Here is a 16,015-nt window from a genome sequence, read left to right as displayed (position 1 = left end):
GTATTGTAATCATCCTTTTAATCAATAAAATACATCATCTATTGCTTTCATTTTTTTTATTCTTTATTCTCTCCATCTCTCTTGATTTTATAACACAAACTAAATTTAATAAAATTAAACCTAACACTAAATTCCAAATCGGTTTTTTCATTTTCTTCAATGTTATTTGAATCGGATCAAATTTGTTGGTTGGTTAGATTAGTTAGACTAGGTATCAATTGATGTATCAATCTAGAGATAGGAGTTAAATCAATTGACTCACAAACCGTTCGAAATTGATTGAATAAGGCTAAAAAATTTTATTAAATCCATCCTTTTTAAAAATATATATTTTTATAACTTATTTAATTAAATCAAATCAACCTCTTATTAACTGAATCAAAAACTAATGATTTGAGTGGTTTAATGATTAACTTCCGAAAACATTGTTTTTATTAGGGTGAGTAAGTGGTCACGCGGAACACAGGGGGATGCTGTTGTAGGCTTTTGACAATTGGGCCTTTGAGTACCATTTTATTAGGCCAAGCCTAACCGGATATTCAATGGGTTATGGCCCAAGAAATCGGTTTTCTTTCTTCCCGAGTATAGCGCGTGCATCCAACTGATTATTTCAAAAAAAAGAAAAAAAGAGACAAAGAAAGAAACAGTTGCTATATTAGTAATGGCAAAACATAATTACGCTTCAATCTTCATTTCATTACCACGAAACAGATTATGACATTTTTAATTTTATGTTCTCCAGCTTCCTTCCAAGAAATTTTGCCCCATTAATCATCAGTTATCTGCACCATTGCAGCACTGCAATTGCCAACGAAAATCTATGGAACAGCCTCTTCTCTCAGGTAAAGCCCGTTTATTGTTCCCCTTCTATTTCCACTTCCGTTTGATATTTTAAGATGTTTTAAATCATGGTAATGATGGACTGATCCTTCATAAATCTTGGGTTTTTAAGAGAAAAGAAGTGAAACTGAAGAGAGCGAGAGGTTGCGGTCGTATCAGTACGTGGGGAGAACTGGGTCGGTGATTCCAACAACTTCTTTGGCGGGAGCGGAAGTTAGTATCAAAGAGATTCGGTCAGCCACTTCATTTTCCGGCCATTACCCGCCATCCATTCACGCTCCTTTTATCAACTCCCCCGAGCCCCTTCCTAACGGTATCTCCAATATATAAGCTGGGAAAGGTGTTATCTTTTTCGTTATGAAGTCAAGAATTTGAGTTGCTTTAGATTGTTCATTCCTGAATTAACTATCGGATACTGGGTTGTTAATGTTGGGTAAGTTGTGAACTCTTACAGTTTGCTGGTTTAATTACTTGTTCCAGAGGAAGCTATCCTTCATCAAGGTCCTTACACAACAGACTATGGCACATACTCCAACGATTTTCGGAGGTAAACACCCCTTAATATAATAAATAGGATAGTTTTTGGAACACCCTTGAATGCTTAAACATCAGCTAGTAGCATACACTGATTAAATTAGTGATGTACATGCAGGCAATTATTGGACGAGGTAGAGATACGAGAATTGCTCATCGATCATGTTGGCCATCGATGCTGTTGGGGGAGTCGTCCTGCTCGAACATGGAAGATCCATGCTGTTGAGGATTGCAATGTTTACGTGGGGACTCTAGAAACTTTCTTAGAGGAGAGGGAATTAGTCAGCGAAACAGAACCTTACCATGGTGGCAACATTGATGGAAAGGATAAAGGTCCTGAACTTGGTCTTTGGGACTTGGATCTAAGATCACAATTCCCTGCTCTCTATGTACCTTATAAGGAAACACGAGTCAAGATTCTTCGTAGCGAGACCGTTGAGAAATGTTCAGGTAATGCTACTGAAATAATGTGGCCTATGGGATTAATATCGGAGGTTTTTACTTCTTAAATTTTGTCTAGTACACAAAATATTTGCCTTTTTAAGGTTCTTAATAGCTGTTTCGTTTACTTCGTTTTTTTATCTCTTTCCTGTCACGCTAATGCTTCTTGCTTCACCATTTATACATGTCATAACAGTAGTGCTTAGCTTTGCCTTTGGATTAATGTTTAAGAAAAAGATCTGCAGGTTGTGCAGGACGAGGAGATATTGCATGTCCAACATGCAATGCGGACCAGGAACCTGGATTTTACAAGCAAAATCAGATGTTCCGGTGCCCTGCTTGCTATGGACGGGGATTAATTGCTCACAGAGATGGATCAGACACTATGTCAGCAGTTTCTTCTTTATTTTATCAAACTATCCTTCAAAATGGTTGCCTACTGGTTCAAACATATGAATCATATGGTTTATCTTTATTTTACGTTACAACCATGAATGATTTCAGGGAACCTTGTTTAATTAGCATGCCTCAACTTCTGTATGGGTATTCTAGTTTGAAATTTCTTGGCAATAAACCCCATATATAACATCCCAGCCTTTAATTTTCTAGTTGGTTTCTTACTAGTCTCACACTTTTTTCTTCCTAGGTATTGAGTCTTTTATATTAATCACTTTTCACTGGTGATTATATCTCTGCAGATGCACAAATTGTGATGGAAAAGGAAAGATTCCTTGTGCAACTTGTGGATCTCGTGGCTTACTACAATGTAAAACATGTCATGGAAGTGGTTCTCTGTCGACTCTCAAAATTGCCATTATTAAATGGTAAGCATGCCAATATGTCTTGTTATTAAAGTTTTATGCTGCCATTACCTGGGGATACTTGTTGGAAATATTCTTTGCACAACTGCCGAAGCTTGATGATCCAATATATGATATTTGGATTTGTCTTTTTGAGCACATTCATATATATTAAACTCAATGTTAGTGCTTCTTGTCATTTGGATGCTGAAATTCTGTATCAGTGGCACTTACCTTTGAAGATAACTTCTAATACTGAACTTCAATCAGGAGGTATACTTTCCTGGTTCTGCTTTCTTAAATCAGAATTATGTATATGCAGCTTCTGGCTATTATATCAGATAGATCCTTAGCATAGTTTGCCATTTCTATATAATCTCCCATTTCAAATCATCTCCTGCTCAGTCTTATCACCAATGGCAATTTCCAGTCAAAAGAATTTCCCTAGAATGATTCCTAAGAAGTATTAAGAACATACAGAACTTGCCCGTAGACCTGTGTGCTTGGAGCCCCTTCAATTACTGGAATTATCATTTTTGTTGATAGGAAGACACTTTCAACTCGAAAAGTAAGTGTAACAAGTGGAGCAGCATTGGTGCCGGATGAGATTTTCCATAGGGCTAAAGGGGTTCAGTTGTGCAACACCCAGGCATCTCAGTGCAGTCCAGCCTTTTTTGCTGATTCTTTCTTCCTCAACCAGTTCTCTTTTGATGTTATCCAAGACAGGCCTTTTATACCTCCTACAGCCAGGGTCATATGCGAGAGACATATGATCTCAGTGGTGCCGGTGACACGTGTCACCATGTCTCGTCATCGTCAATTTTTCAGCTTCTACATCTTTGGATTAAGCCGGGAGGTGTACTTGAAGGACTACTATCCTGCTAGGTTTTGCTGGGGCTTGTGTCCTTGCCTGGAATGGTTGAAGACGTAGTCACTAGGCAGATACGTTGTCCACCTTAAAGGAGATTGCTTCTCAATTATTTATGCTACTCATATTATATTGTGGGTTTCTTTCACGTGGCTCAGAATACATTGGTTCATTTCTTGTGTTCAATAGATTAGAGTAAATTCCATGTGATTGATGAGGTCTAATTTTGAACATTATAGGATTACCAAGACAAAAAATAACAGTAATATGACATAAATGGTGAAAATTAGAATTTTCCAACAATTCCCTCAGCATTTTAGGCATCCTTATGTTTATTTCTTCATCTATAAATACGATCTAGTTAAAAGATTTCATTGAAGAAACACAATGAAAATGCTTATAGTAAAAAATAATAATAATAATTGTTTAAGAAAGAAGGAAACATAGAATTATAGATAAGGTGGGTTCAGAAAATTGAAGTACAAATTATCGTATCCCAAATGAATAGTTAAAAACTTTTCAATTTAATCCAAATGGTTGTAATCATTTATCCCAAAAGGTTGTACCCTCTAGAGGGGCATTTAAGCAATTATTAGTGTACTATATATAAAGGCTTCGAATTAGAGTTAGGATTATCCAGTTCAAGAGGCTTCGAATTAGAGTTAGGATTATCTAGTTCAAGTAAAAATACTACAAAGCTTTCTTTCATTCTTTGGTGTTCTAGGTTTGTTCTGATTTTGAGCAATTCAAATGCAACGAATTGTTTAAATCGAGTAAAAGCATTGTATTTTCAGAATAAAATTTCTCGATTATTCTATATACAGAAGGAAATAACTATTCTTAGGATAACTTACTATAAATGCCTTGCCTTAATTTTTGCTTTCTCAAATTTTGTAATTTTACAAACAAGTTAAGAGCGGTTATTAATGGATCCCGAATTGCAAAGGTGAAAGTTATCAATGTCGAGATGCTTGAATGGTTAAACAAGTTTTTTTACAAATATTTTTTAGTGTGAAGATATATTTCAATTGTCAAAGTGGCTTGTGTGTTGTCTACTTCATATTCAGATGATTCATCATAAAATGAAGAACTCACTGAATGATAAAAGAAATTGATTAAGGATTATTACATTTTTCAGTTCACGTACATACTTGATTTTGACTACTAATATTTTATCTCACTGAAAAATAAATAAAATTATGTTCCAAGAAATAAACTCACTGCCTTGATCCACTTGGCTACACTCGCCCCTTTACAATTACTATACTCTAGAGTATTTTTTTTATTTGTTTAAATATTTCAAATACAAATGGCAAATATTTTAATTTCTATCACTTATCGTTCTTAGAGTGTCCAAAGTTAATTTAAGGTTAATAACAAAGTTAACTCAGAACAAGTAGTAGTGTTGTTTCACTTAATTTCTCTTTTTGAAGATCAATTCTCATTTAGAGTGGTTGTTGTTCAAAACCATTGTTGTTTGAGAATAGCTACATTCAGAACATAGCTCCAATTTAGAACAACTATCATCCAATGTAGCTGTTATTTGTAGACAACTCAAATTAAAAACAATTAATGTTCAAAACAACTCTTGTTCATAATAAATGCATTCTAAGAATAACTATGTTCAGAACAATCGCCATAAAAAGCTCTTGTTTGGAACAACTGTGTCGAGGACAACTCATGTACCCCAGAACTCATAATAACCCTTATTTAGGAAGATGTGTCACAATACATTACTTTACCAAAGTAGAGGAAGTGGAAATAACCCAAAATATGGTTGGGTTTTTAGGTTGTTCCAAAGAGCTTTACTTTGTGAATTAGATATATAGGTGGTTAAGAGGTTTCCTTTTAACCTTTTCTTGAAACATTTAGTGTTGCTTCTTTTTTCTTTCAAAAACATAATGAACTCTTATTTACTCTTCACCATCAAAACCACCAACAAAATCCTTCACTTATAAAATGAATATTAAAGCCTCTATAACTTATAATATCATTTATTACTTCTACTAATCACTTAGCTTTCTAACTCTTATTTTCTGAAATCTATATATAAGAGCCCTTCATAACTAGTAAAGGACTTTTGACATTTTGATATTTTGACTCCCAAAACTTTCTTAACTTTTTTCTTTGCTTAGCTTTATCATTAACCATATTTTTCATTGTCCACCTTACCAACCACTACTTGTTGTTGCACACAATGTTACAAGATCTGCTCTAGTCTTCCTCTCCACCTTATTTTGGTACATCTTGTTAACTTTTTTAAAATGATTCCTCTCTCCACCTAACAACCCTCTACATTTTGGTGACTTTACTAGGGAGAAGAGATTACATTAGGTGAAAATTTTCAACACATCTTTTACCAATAAGCATAAAAAGTTTTATTGGAAATTAAAGCGCTCTTGTTCGTGCCTACATCCAAGAACTAATGAACATGACTCAAGCCTATTAGAAGAGGATGGAACCTTGAAGGAGAACAATAGGAAGATGAGAGAAACCATTTCCAAGCTTGCATATTCTTCTCCAACTCCACAAGTTTTACCAGTGAATAGAGGTGTAATAGTTTTAGTGAAGCAACCCTTCTATACATGAACAATATCAATACAGATAACACACCCATTAACATTTTATCATCCAGAAACACTAACATTGCTAATCCCTCTATCACTATTTCTAGAGCTACTTTCACTATTTTTGGTGCTTCTACTGGTGTTGCTAGCGCCTCTACTGTGGTTGCTTTTAAGACTACTTATAAGGGTTATGTCACTAAAGAAGAGCCACAAAGGTTACTTGACGAGAAGAACAAGAGCTTGAGTATTTATGAGTTTGATCTCAAGCTACCATACCCAGCTAAGGTAGTTACAAATCCAATCTTAAAGACTACACAAGTCTAAAGTTCAAGCAATTTAACGAGAAGGTTGGGGATGCCAGTGAACATGTGATGAAGTTTGTAGAAAACTTGAAGTAGTTAGATGTTGGAAAATTTTGGTTAAGAAAAAGGTTTACAATTACAATAGAAGTTTAAAATTTTCAAAATCAAGTCATTTTTGTGTTATTTGTAGCAATAAATTTTTATTGAAAAATACATGTGTTTTGTACGAGACGGATTCAAGTCAATTTTGGATTTCAATCGAATGATTTTATCTACTATCCTTGAACCACAAACTGCGCCGAGTGTAGGCTTAAGCAACATTAAGGAAACGTAGAACAAGAAATGATATTATTACTTTCACTAGGAAAATATTTCCCTCAATAGAAACTGATAAAGATCATAATTCTTAGAAAATAGAATTTATTTTAAGTCAATCAATTATCACTATTTTCTAGTAAAATAACCGATACGTGCTAGTAATCGGATGTTGATTACAAAAATGTTTTGTTCCCCAATCATTCTAAACAGGTATGAAAAAAAATCAAGTTTAAATAAAAATAAAACTTTCGATCCTAAGACAAACCCAAAAATGAACCAATGTTATAAAGGAGTGTGACCTGATTTCTACAAAGTTTGTAACAAAAATGGAAGTTAAAAATAAAAAAAACTGTGACCCACTATTTATAGAGAGATAGGAACCAACAGCATAGGTAAACGTCACACTCACAGATAGAAATGTTAAGGGGGGTGATAAGATCAAAAGGTTGTGAACACCATAAGAGACACACTCTTTAAAAGTTTGGATAAAGTGTTCTTAAAGAACAAAAGAGAGTACATCTCACAAAGTTTTATAATCAACGAATTTCCCAAAATGCTTACAAATGATAACTATTTATAAGAATAGCCTAGGTAGATGAACGACCACAAACCAACCATTAATGAGTACATGCATAATAACATTCATGAATTTATGTGATGCATGAATTAGAACCATTCATGAACCAAAGAGGTTCATGTATTAATCGAATGGTCACTAACATCTCCCTTTACCATGCAAGTGTGATGAAGTTCTTCCCTCATTGTAATACTTGTACTTGGATGTTCTTTCCTCTTTGTAGTGCATGTATATATACGTTCATCCCACTTTGTAGTATATGAATATCCTAAAAGACATATTCATCTCCCTTGGCACTATCCATTAATGACAATTGCAAACAATGAATCTAACCATGCATGTATGTAATAATCCTTTTAATCAAGGTGGAATATGAAGAGTCATATGTACTTGGATGAGTGCACGAATCAGTGGGTTCATAGGATGATCCCATTCATGTATTTGAGAAGAAAGATGAAAGGTCACATAGTGCATGTATGTCCATTTTGTGGTTAAACAATGTACCTACAAAACATTGTAAATAAACATCATTTCAATAAATCACACAATGCAAAGGAAAAACCTATTACGCATGAAATAGAAAACAAACATACTAGTTGTAATGTATGATAACCTAAAACTGAAAACTAATAAAAAAAATATGAACACTTAGACAAGATAAAATAAACATGTTGTAGAAACAAATGTTAACATTCTAGGAAAACATAATATATACATTCACATAAGAATAAACATGGTAATGACTAGAACAGGACTCAACAAGACAAAATACACACAAAGACACTTAGACTCAAAATAGACATAGTAATAACATGACATAAAAGCATGAATTATCACACCAACATCATGACATAGAAAATGATTGAAAATATTAAATAAAGAACTTAAATATTTGGGTTCTATTTTCACTTTGGGCTTTCCGCGTCAAGCCCTAATATCTTGGGTCAAACTGTGATTGGTTTCATCATTTACTATACTTGTGTCACTAGAAAATGGCCCAAAGATGTTATTCTACATCTTGCATTTGGGCTTCACACAATTTTGGGCCCAATTATCTTGAATTGACCTAGCGCCTCTAATTCTCAAAGGAGGCACAATAAACACCATTGATGCACCAAAATCCCAATTTGGCCTATATTTTCTTGGCCCATTTTGGAGAGATGGTTGAAGCTTGGTCCAATCAAACATGCACTTCACCGAATAATTACATGATACGACTATGCACCTATCATACTCTCCTTCTTGGAAACAATTTGTCCTCAAATAGGGCCATTTTCTCGATTTGTTTTTTTTTTTTTTTTTGCTACTCACGACCCTTTTTAATGTATTCTTCAACCATTGCATTGAGAGTAACTCTTCTGGGAACCTGAAAATTAATCATAGTTTGAAAAGAGGAATGGTTAATTGAACACCCCTCTTTGGACGAGCATACAAATATAGGATGATTTATTGTTAGAACTTTCTCAAACCTTTTCTCTTTAAAAGGGTACGATTTCAAATTGTCACTTACAGATAAACAAAAAAAAAATTAGTGAGATTGTAAATTATGAGCACAAAATATTTTCTTGAATTCCCTTTAAAAAATTACGCACAATAATTTACTCTGGGATCAAATACAAGAGTTTGCTTCACCAAATGACTCAAAAACTTCTTTTCCAAACACAAAGAGTGATCATTGGCCAAAAGAGAATTATTCGTGCAATTATTCAAAATGATATTTTGCTTCTCGAATCCTCTTAACAATGGTGACATAGAAAAACAATCTTTAGGTTTAAAAACTTCATTTTGATCTCGACATCAGTAGGAACCAAATATCTTGTTTTCAAAAGCAAATCACCATTATCAAACAATGAAAATTTAGGTGAATGAGAGTTCACATAAAAGTTTCCCAATAACTTTCTTGGAGTAAACACGACGAACCATAAAACTCTCTTGTGATAATTTTCACATATGAAAATTAAGCAAATCTCGATTTTTATGTGTAAACTTATGTTCAATAACTTTAGACCGACGAGAAGGCAAATCGTAAGGAAGAATTTTAAAAACAAATCAAAAGAAAACTTATCATCGATATTCAAAATATGACCTTTTGATTGATTTTCCATATTTTTCTTACCTTCTTTACCTTTTTGTTCTTTTGGAGTAACTTCAATGCTCGACTTACCTTTCTCATACATATGGGACTATCTTTCATCAAGTGAGTAATGAAATTGTAACTAGGCCGTTGATGGATTTTTACAAACATGTGGTAAAGGGACATCACAAAACAAACTTGAGTGTTGGTTAATTAAAACATCCCTCACTTTTGCATGGATAGTTTCTTGCTCCTCATTTTATTCCCTCACTAATGCTCACTCTAATTTTACCCCAGATTTATTTTCACTTAACGCACCTTCATCATTCAAACTTTCATTTTTTTTTTCATTTTTTCATTTTCTTTCTCAAATTCTTTTCCTCTTTTTCTCTCACTTTCTCTTTAAATTTCTTTTCACTCTCTTTTTCAAGTTCTTTTCTCTCTATGATTTCTTGTTTTCTATCACTCTTTTTGTAACGCCCCTACGCCCGAGACCGTCACCGGAGTCGAGCTTGAGGTGTTACCGAACATAATTTATCAAATTAAGAACTTCGAATCATTTATTTCTACATTCACAGCTTTCTAGCTACCTGCATCATAGTTACAAGAAAAATCATATCTCGAGTTACGAAACTCGAAATCAAGATCCGTAAATTTTCAATAAATCTATACTCATATATCTATTTACTAATTTTTTCCTAGAATTTTAGGTTGGGAAATTTAGTATATTTTATTAGTTAAAGTTACCCCTGTTTTAGAACTTGACTGGACTGACCTCTGTTTACTATGAACCATATTTCTCTCTGTGAAAATTTTATATGACTATACCGTTAGTTTATCTTGAAACTAGACGCAATAAGGATTCCAATAATATAAAATACACCACCTACTTATTTTGTTTGAATTTATGGTGAATTTCTAAAGTTAGAACAGGGGATCCAGAAATTGCTCTGGCCCTGTTTCACTAAAATGCAAATATCTTCTAACATATAATTCCTTTACCTGTTTCGTTTATTTTATGTGAAACTAGACATATTAGGCTAAAATTTCATATTTAATCCATCACCAAATTCGATTTCTATGATTTTTAGTAAATTTTCAAACTCACGTCAGTGTTGCTGCAGTGTTCTGTTTATGGCAAATTTCATCTTTTCATGAGTTTTTATGGACTAGATAATCTATTAACTTTCCATGACCTCAAACATGATCTAAATTAGTCATTTCCATGACCTATCATTATCAAGCATTTTCTCAACCAAATCACCACCATATCACAAAATTATTTACACAAAATAGGTATATTGCTATACATGCCATACTTAAGTTTTACAAGCCATTTACCAAAAAAAAATGTCCCTTCGGATAGAGTGATCAAACCTTCGACCTGTCCCGATTCTCGAGCCGGCTTGTTCAAAACTACAGCGAATGAAAAGGAGGGAGTAAGTATAAATGCTTAGTAAGTTCATATGCAAATAACAAGTAACATAACAATACAATTATATCAAGCAACCTTAGCATAGTATCACCAAAACATATGTCACATTTCTAAACATCATTCATCATCTTACCACCTTATCGTTGTTGTATCTATTTTCAACCCGAGGGTTAAGTATATACTTGTCCAAAGTGTCCATTTCACAACACTTACCAAAACGTCACTTGCATCTTAAGTGTTCTTCCATTTCACTAGAAATTTTACCCGTTGAACACATCGGAATATAACTCGGATACATGGATAATTTGCACATAAGTGCCACATATGTAATCAAGAAATCATGTAACCCGCCCTAAGTGAACTTGGACTCAACTCAACGAGCTTCGGGCGTTCGCATCCATAAGTGAACTCGGACTCAACTCAACGAGTTCGGATGCCTAGTTACATCTCACAAACTCGGACTCAACTCAACGAGTTCGAACATTCGCATCCGTAAGTGAACTCGACTCAACTCAACGAGTTCGGATGCTCAACCATCCTAGTGACATGTCACTTGTATCCTAATCTATTCCTAAGGTTCAAACGGGATTTTCCTCAAACACATATTCTTGCCATCTTCCGTAAAATACCGAATCCAATACTCGGTAGCACTTTATATTTAACAAATAATACACATAATTTTCATTTTATTCGAAAATACCCACAAATCATATATTTCATGATAAAAATCAGCATATCATATAATTAACATCAATAACTTATAAATAAAAATTATGCTACATTATTTACACATGAACTTACCTTGGTACCAAAATATAAATATTTTGCAATTTAGTCCACAATCTTTTCTTTTCCTCGATTGGGGTCGATTCCACGTCTTTCTTGATCTAAAATAACATATTTAGCTTATTTAATACTCACATTATCAAATTAGTCTTTAATTCAAATTTTAGCAAAATTACAATTTTACCCCTAAACTTTTGCATATTTACACTTTTGCCCCAAACCTCGGGAATTAAACTTAATTCCTTATTCTTATATTTTATAAAATTCTGATCACTTTTTCCTTCTATGGCAACATCAAATTCTCACTCTAACATGTACTTATGACTATTATGTATTTTTGCCGATTAAGCCCTTTTACTCGTTTTCACTCAAAACCGAGTAGCACAAGTTGTTTAACATAATTTAAAACCTCATATTCTATCATAAAACATCAAAATTCACAAATTTCACCTATGGGTATTTTTCCAAATATGAACTCTAACTCAAAATATTACTATCATAAGCTATACCGAGTTACCGGGATTTCAAAAACGTAAAAATCATTAAAAACGGGGCTTGGAATCACTTACTATGAAGCTTGAAAGTTGAAGAACCGGGATTTCAAAAACGTAAAAATCATTAAAAACGGGGCTTGGAATCACTTACTATGAAGCTTGAAAGTTGAAGAAACCCTAGCTATGGAGAGAGGGAGCATTCGGCAGCAACTAAGGAAGATGATAACCAATTTTGTGTTATTTATCCCTTTTTATTTCATTTAATAACCAAATGACCAAAATGCCCTTCCTTACTAAACTTTCAAAAAAATTCCTTCCATGTCCTAATTTTGTCCATGAACTTAAAATCGGTCAAAGTACCATTTATGACCTCCTAATTAATATTTCAAAGCAATTTCATACTAAAAACTTCTAGAATGCAAGTTTTACAACTTATTCGATTTAGTCCCTAACTTTAAATTAAACTCGTTATGCAAAAAATTTCTTCACGAAATTTTCACACAATTATGCAATTATATCATAAACCTCAATATAATTATAAAATAATTATTTCTATCTCGAATTTATGGTCACGAAACCACTATTCCGATTAGGCCCTAATTCGGGATATTACACTGTTCTTTTTTTCCCTTTCTTTTTTAATCTTTTCTTTTCATTCTCTCTTCTCTGAAGCTCTCTTATTTTCTTCTCATTTTTTTTCCATTATCAATCTCTCATTTTCTTTTCTTTCAAACTCTCATGTTTTCACACCCCTATCTCTTTTCTTTTCTCTTTATCCTTTAACTTTGTTTGATCTTACAAAATTTGTTGATCCGTTAAAGACGCTAAAGTAGTAGACTTCTTCTGGAACTCGAAGGAGTAACGATTGGTACGATTGTCATATTTGGCTCGTCGATTAAATTTCCATATACGCCCCAACAAGACATGACTGGTGTGCATAGGAACTACGTCACACAAAAATTTCCCTTTCTATTTTTTGATTGAGAATGTAATCAAAACTTGTTTATTGACCTTCATTTTTACACACTCGTTGAACCACTGAAGATTGTTTTGTTGTGGATGCTTCAAAGTGGGTAGGTTCAACTTCTAGACCATTGTAGTGCTAGTAATGTTGGCACAACTCTCACCGTCGATAATCAAACTACACTCTTTACTGTTTACAAGACACTAAGTTTGAAACAATTTTTATCGCTAGAAGTCTCCATAGTTAGTATGTGTAATCAAAACCTTTCTCATAACAAGAACGCCTTTTGTCATGATTTATTTCCTGCAAAAACAAAATGTTTATAAACAAAAATGAAAAACCTCACCACGCTCCTTCACAATTTACACTCATTTGGATGAAACACTCCACTCGTGTTTGCTCTCAATTGGTTTTTACTCACTCGAATGTGCTCACCACTCTTTCCTTTTACCACTTGATTCTCTTAACTTCTTTAAGAACATTTGTGTGGAACAAACTTTGTGACAACCCGAATTAGGGCCTAATCGGAATAGTGGTTTCGTGACCACAAATTCGAGATAGAAATAATTGTTTTATAATTATTTTGGGGTTTATGATATGATTGCATGATTGTGTGAAAATTTCGTGATGAAATTCTATGCCTAAAGTGCTTAAATTGAAAGTAGGGACTAAATCGAATAAGTTGCAAAATTTGCATCCCGAAGTTTTAGTATGAAATTGTTTTGGAATATTAATTAGGAGGTCTTAAATAGCAATTTGACCAATTTTAAGTTCATGGACAAAATTAGGACATGGAAGGAATTTTTGAAAGTTTAGTAAGGAGGGCATTTTGGTCATTTGGATATTAAATGAAATAAAATGGGAAAAATAACACAAAATTGATCATCATCCTCCTTAGTTGCTGTCTAATTCTCCTCTCTCCATAGCTAGGGTTTCTTCAATTTTCAAGCTCCATAGTAAGTGATTCCAAGCCCGCTTTTAATGTTCTTTACGTTTTGGAATCCGGAAGCTCGATTAAGCTTATGCTAGTAATAATTTAACCTAGGGTTCACATTTGGAAAAATACCCATAGGTGAAATTTGTGTATTTTGATGTTTTATGATAGAATATGAGGTTTTAAATTATGTTAAATAACTTGTGCTACTCGGTTTTAAGTGAAAACGAGTAAAAGCAAGATAATCGGTAAAAATACCTATTGTTCATAACTATATGATAGAGTGAGAATTTGATGTTGTTGTAGAAGAGAAAATGTTCAGCATATCATAAAATATAAGAATAAGGGCTGAAATTAAATTCCCGAGCCTAGGGGCAAAATTGTAATTTTGAAAAGTTAGGGGCAAAATGTAATTTTTCCATGATGTGATTTTTGGATTGAAATAAATAGTATGAGTATTAAATGAGCTAAATGTGTTATTATAGATCAAGAAAGACGCGAATTGATCTCGAGCGGGGAAGGAAAAAGTTTTGGACTAAATTGCAAAATTTCCACATTTTGCACCAAGGTAAGTTTGTATGTAAATATTACAATAATTTCATGTACATTCTTATGTTTCAGCCTATTATATAAATATACTAGCTGATGTTAAAATATAAATCGACTATTGGAAGAATGGAAATAAATATAGAGAGAGATCCGGTTGAACATTGGAGAGATCGAATGAAATAGATGGGCGTAGCTAGGTCACATGTATGATGCTGAGTGCACATCATGTGTACAAGAAAGCTACGAGACACCTGTAGTAGCTAGGTCACATGCGTGATACGAGATGTATCCCATGTAGACAAGAGAGCTACGTGAAAGATAAATGTAGCTAGGTCGCATGCGTGATTCCAAGTGAAGGACACCATGTAGACAAGAGAGCTACGTGAAAGATAAATGTAGCTGGGTGCATGCGTGATTCCAAGTGACGGACACCATGTAGACAAGAGAGCTACGAGACAAATCGGTTGGGTCGCATGAGTGGTACTAAGTGATCACCATGTGTACAAGAGAGCCGAACTAAAGCGAAGTATGATGGTGGGGTGTGTCTTTGAAACCATTAAATATCGAGGATTCATCCGAATTGTTCAACGGGATGGTTTTGTGGTGATATTGTGGTTTGGACCTACACTTATGGTGAATGAAATGTGGTGAAAATGATTTGTGGTATATACAAATATAAGATAAAATGAGGTTAGCATAAAGAATTTGTGAAAGAGTGAAATTAGCATTAAAACTGTTTTTAGATGGTAGCAGTGACGTGATTTTGAAAAATCACCAAAAATAGGAGGAATATAATTAGAGGTTGAATGAGATGTGAAATTAAACTTTAATGAGTCTACTTTCATATAAAAGAAACAGAGAAAGCAAAGGAATTCTATATTTTGAGATATTCACAATTGTATGTGACTCGCTCAGGATGAATACGTGATCCCCTGTTCCAACTTTGAAAAATCATTAAAAATTGTACAAAGCAAATTAAGAAATATAGTTTACATGCCTAAATTCCTTATTGAGACTAGTTTTAAATGAAACAGACATCAGGGTTGTTTGAATTGTGTACTGAGAGATATTCAATTCGTAGTGAACAGAGGTCAGATCAGTCGAGCTGTGTAACAGGGAAACTTTAACTAATAAACTGTACTAATCGGCTGAACCAAAATTATAGAAAAAATTAGCAAAAAGCTTTATGAGTCTAGATTCAGGGAAATTTTACGGATTTGAATTTCGAGTTTTGTAACTCGAGTTATGATTTATTTAGTGAATATGACGCAGCAGAGACAGCTTAATCAAAGTGGAATGAATAGTGAAGTTAAAGTAGATATACTTGAATTGTTGTGTAAACATGTTAGATTTTTTTTAATTAGTATTTACATACTTACTTACTAAGCTATAAGCTTACTTTGTTTCTCTCTTTTTCTTATAGTGTTCTTGACTTGCTCGGGAGTTAAGGATCGTAAAGATCTATCCGCACTATCATACTTTAGGGTAGTTGAACTAAACGTTTTGAATTATGGCATGTATAGTAGGCTTAA

The 16,015-nt window shown here is 33.6% G+C and overlaps 1 protein-coding gene across 1 annotated transcript; it reads left to right on the top strand.

Annotated features, from left to right (window-relative positions):
* The first annotated feature begins 571 nt into the window (after positions 1-571).
* On the top strand, positions 572-3,786 carry LOC108450503 (uncharacterized). Its single transcript, XM_017748158.2, has 7 exons — positions 572-842; positions 953-1,153; positions 1,321-1,387; positions 1,493-1,824; positions 2,061-2,202; positions 2,514-2,639; positions 3,162-3,786. The coding sequence occupies exons 1-7, from the start codon at positions 821-823 to the stop codon at positions 3,544-3,546; spliced, it is 1,275 nt and encodes a 424-aa protein (XP_017603647.1). The 5' UTR covers positions 572-820; the 3' UTR covers positions 3,547-3,786.
* Positions 3,787-16,015: the final 12,229 nt, after the last annotated feature.

The sequence above is a fragment of the Gossypium arboreum genome, chromosome 13 (assembly GCF_025698485.1).
Source record: "Gossypium arboreum isolate Shixiya-1 chromosome 13, ASM2569848v2, whole genome shotgun sequence".
NCBI classification, from domain to species: domain Eukaryota; kingdom Viridiplantae; phylum Streptophyta; class Magnoliopsida; order Malvales; family Malvaceae; genus Gossypium; species Gossypium arboreum.
The sequence above is the reverse complement of the archived record's forward strand: the minus strand, read 5'-3'. Positions and strand labels throughout refer to the sequence as shown.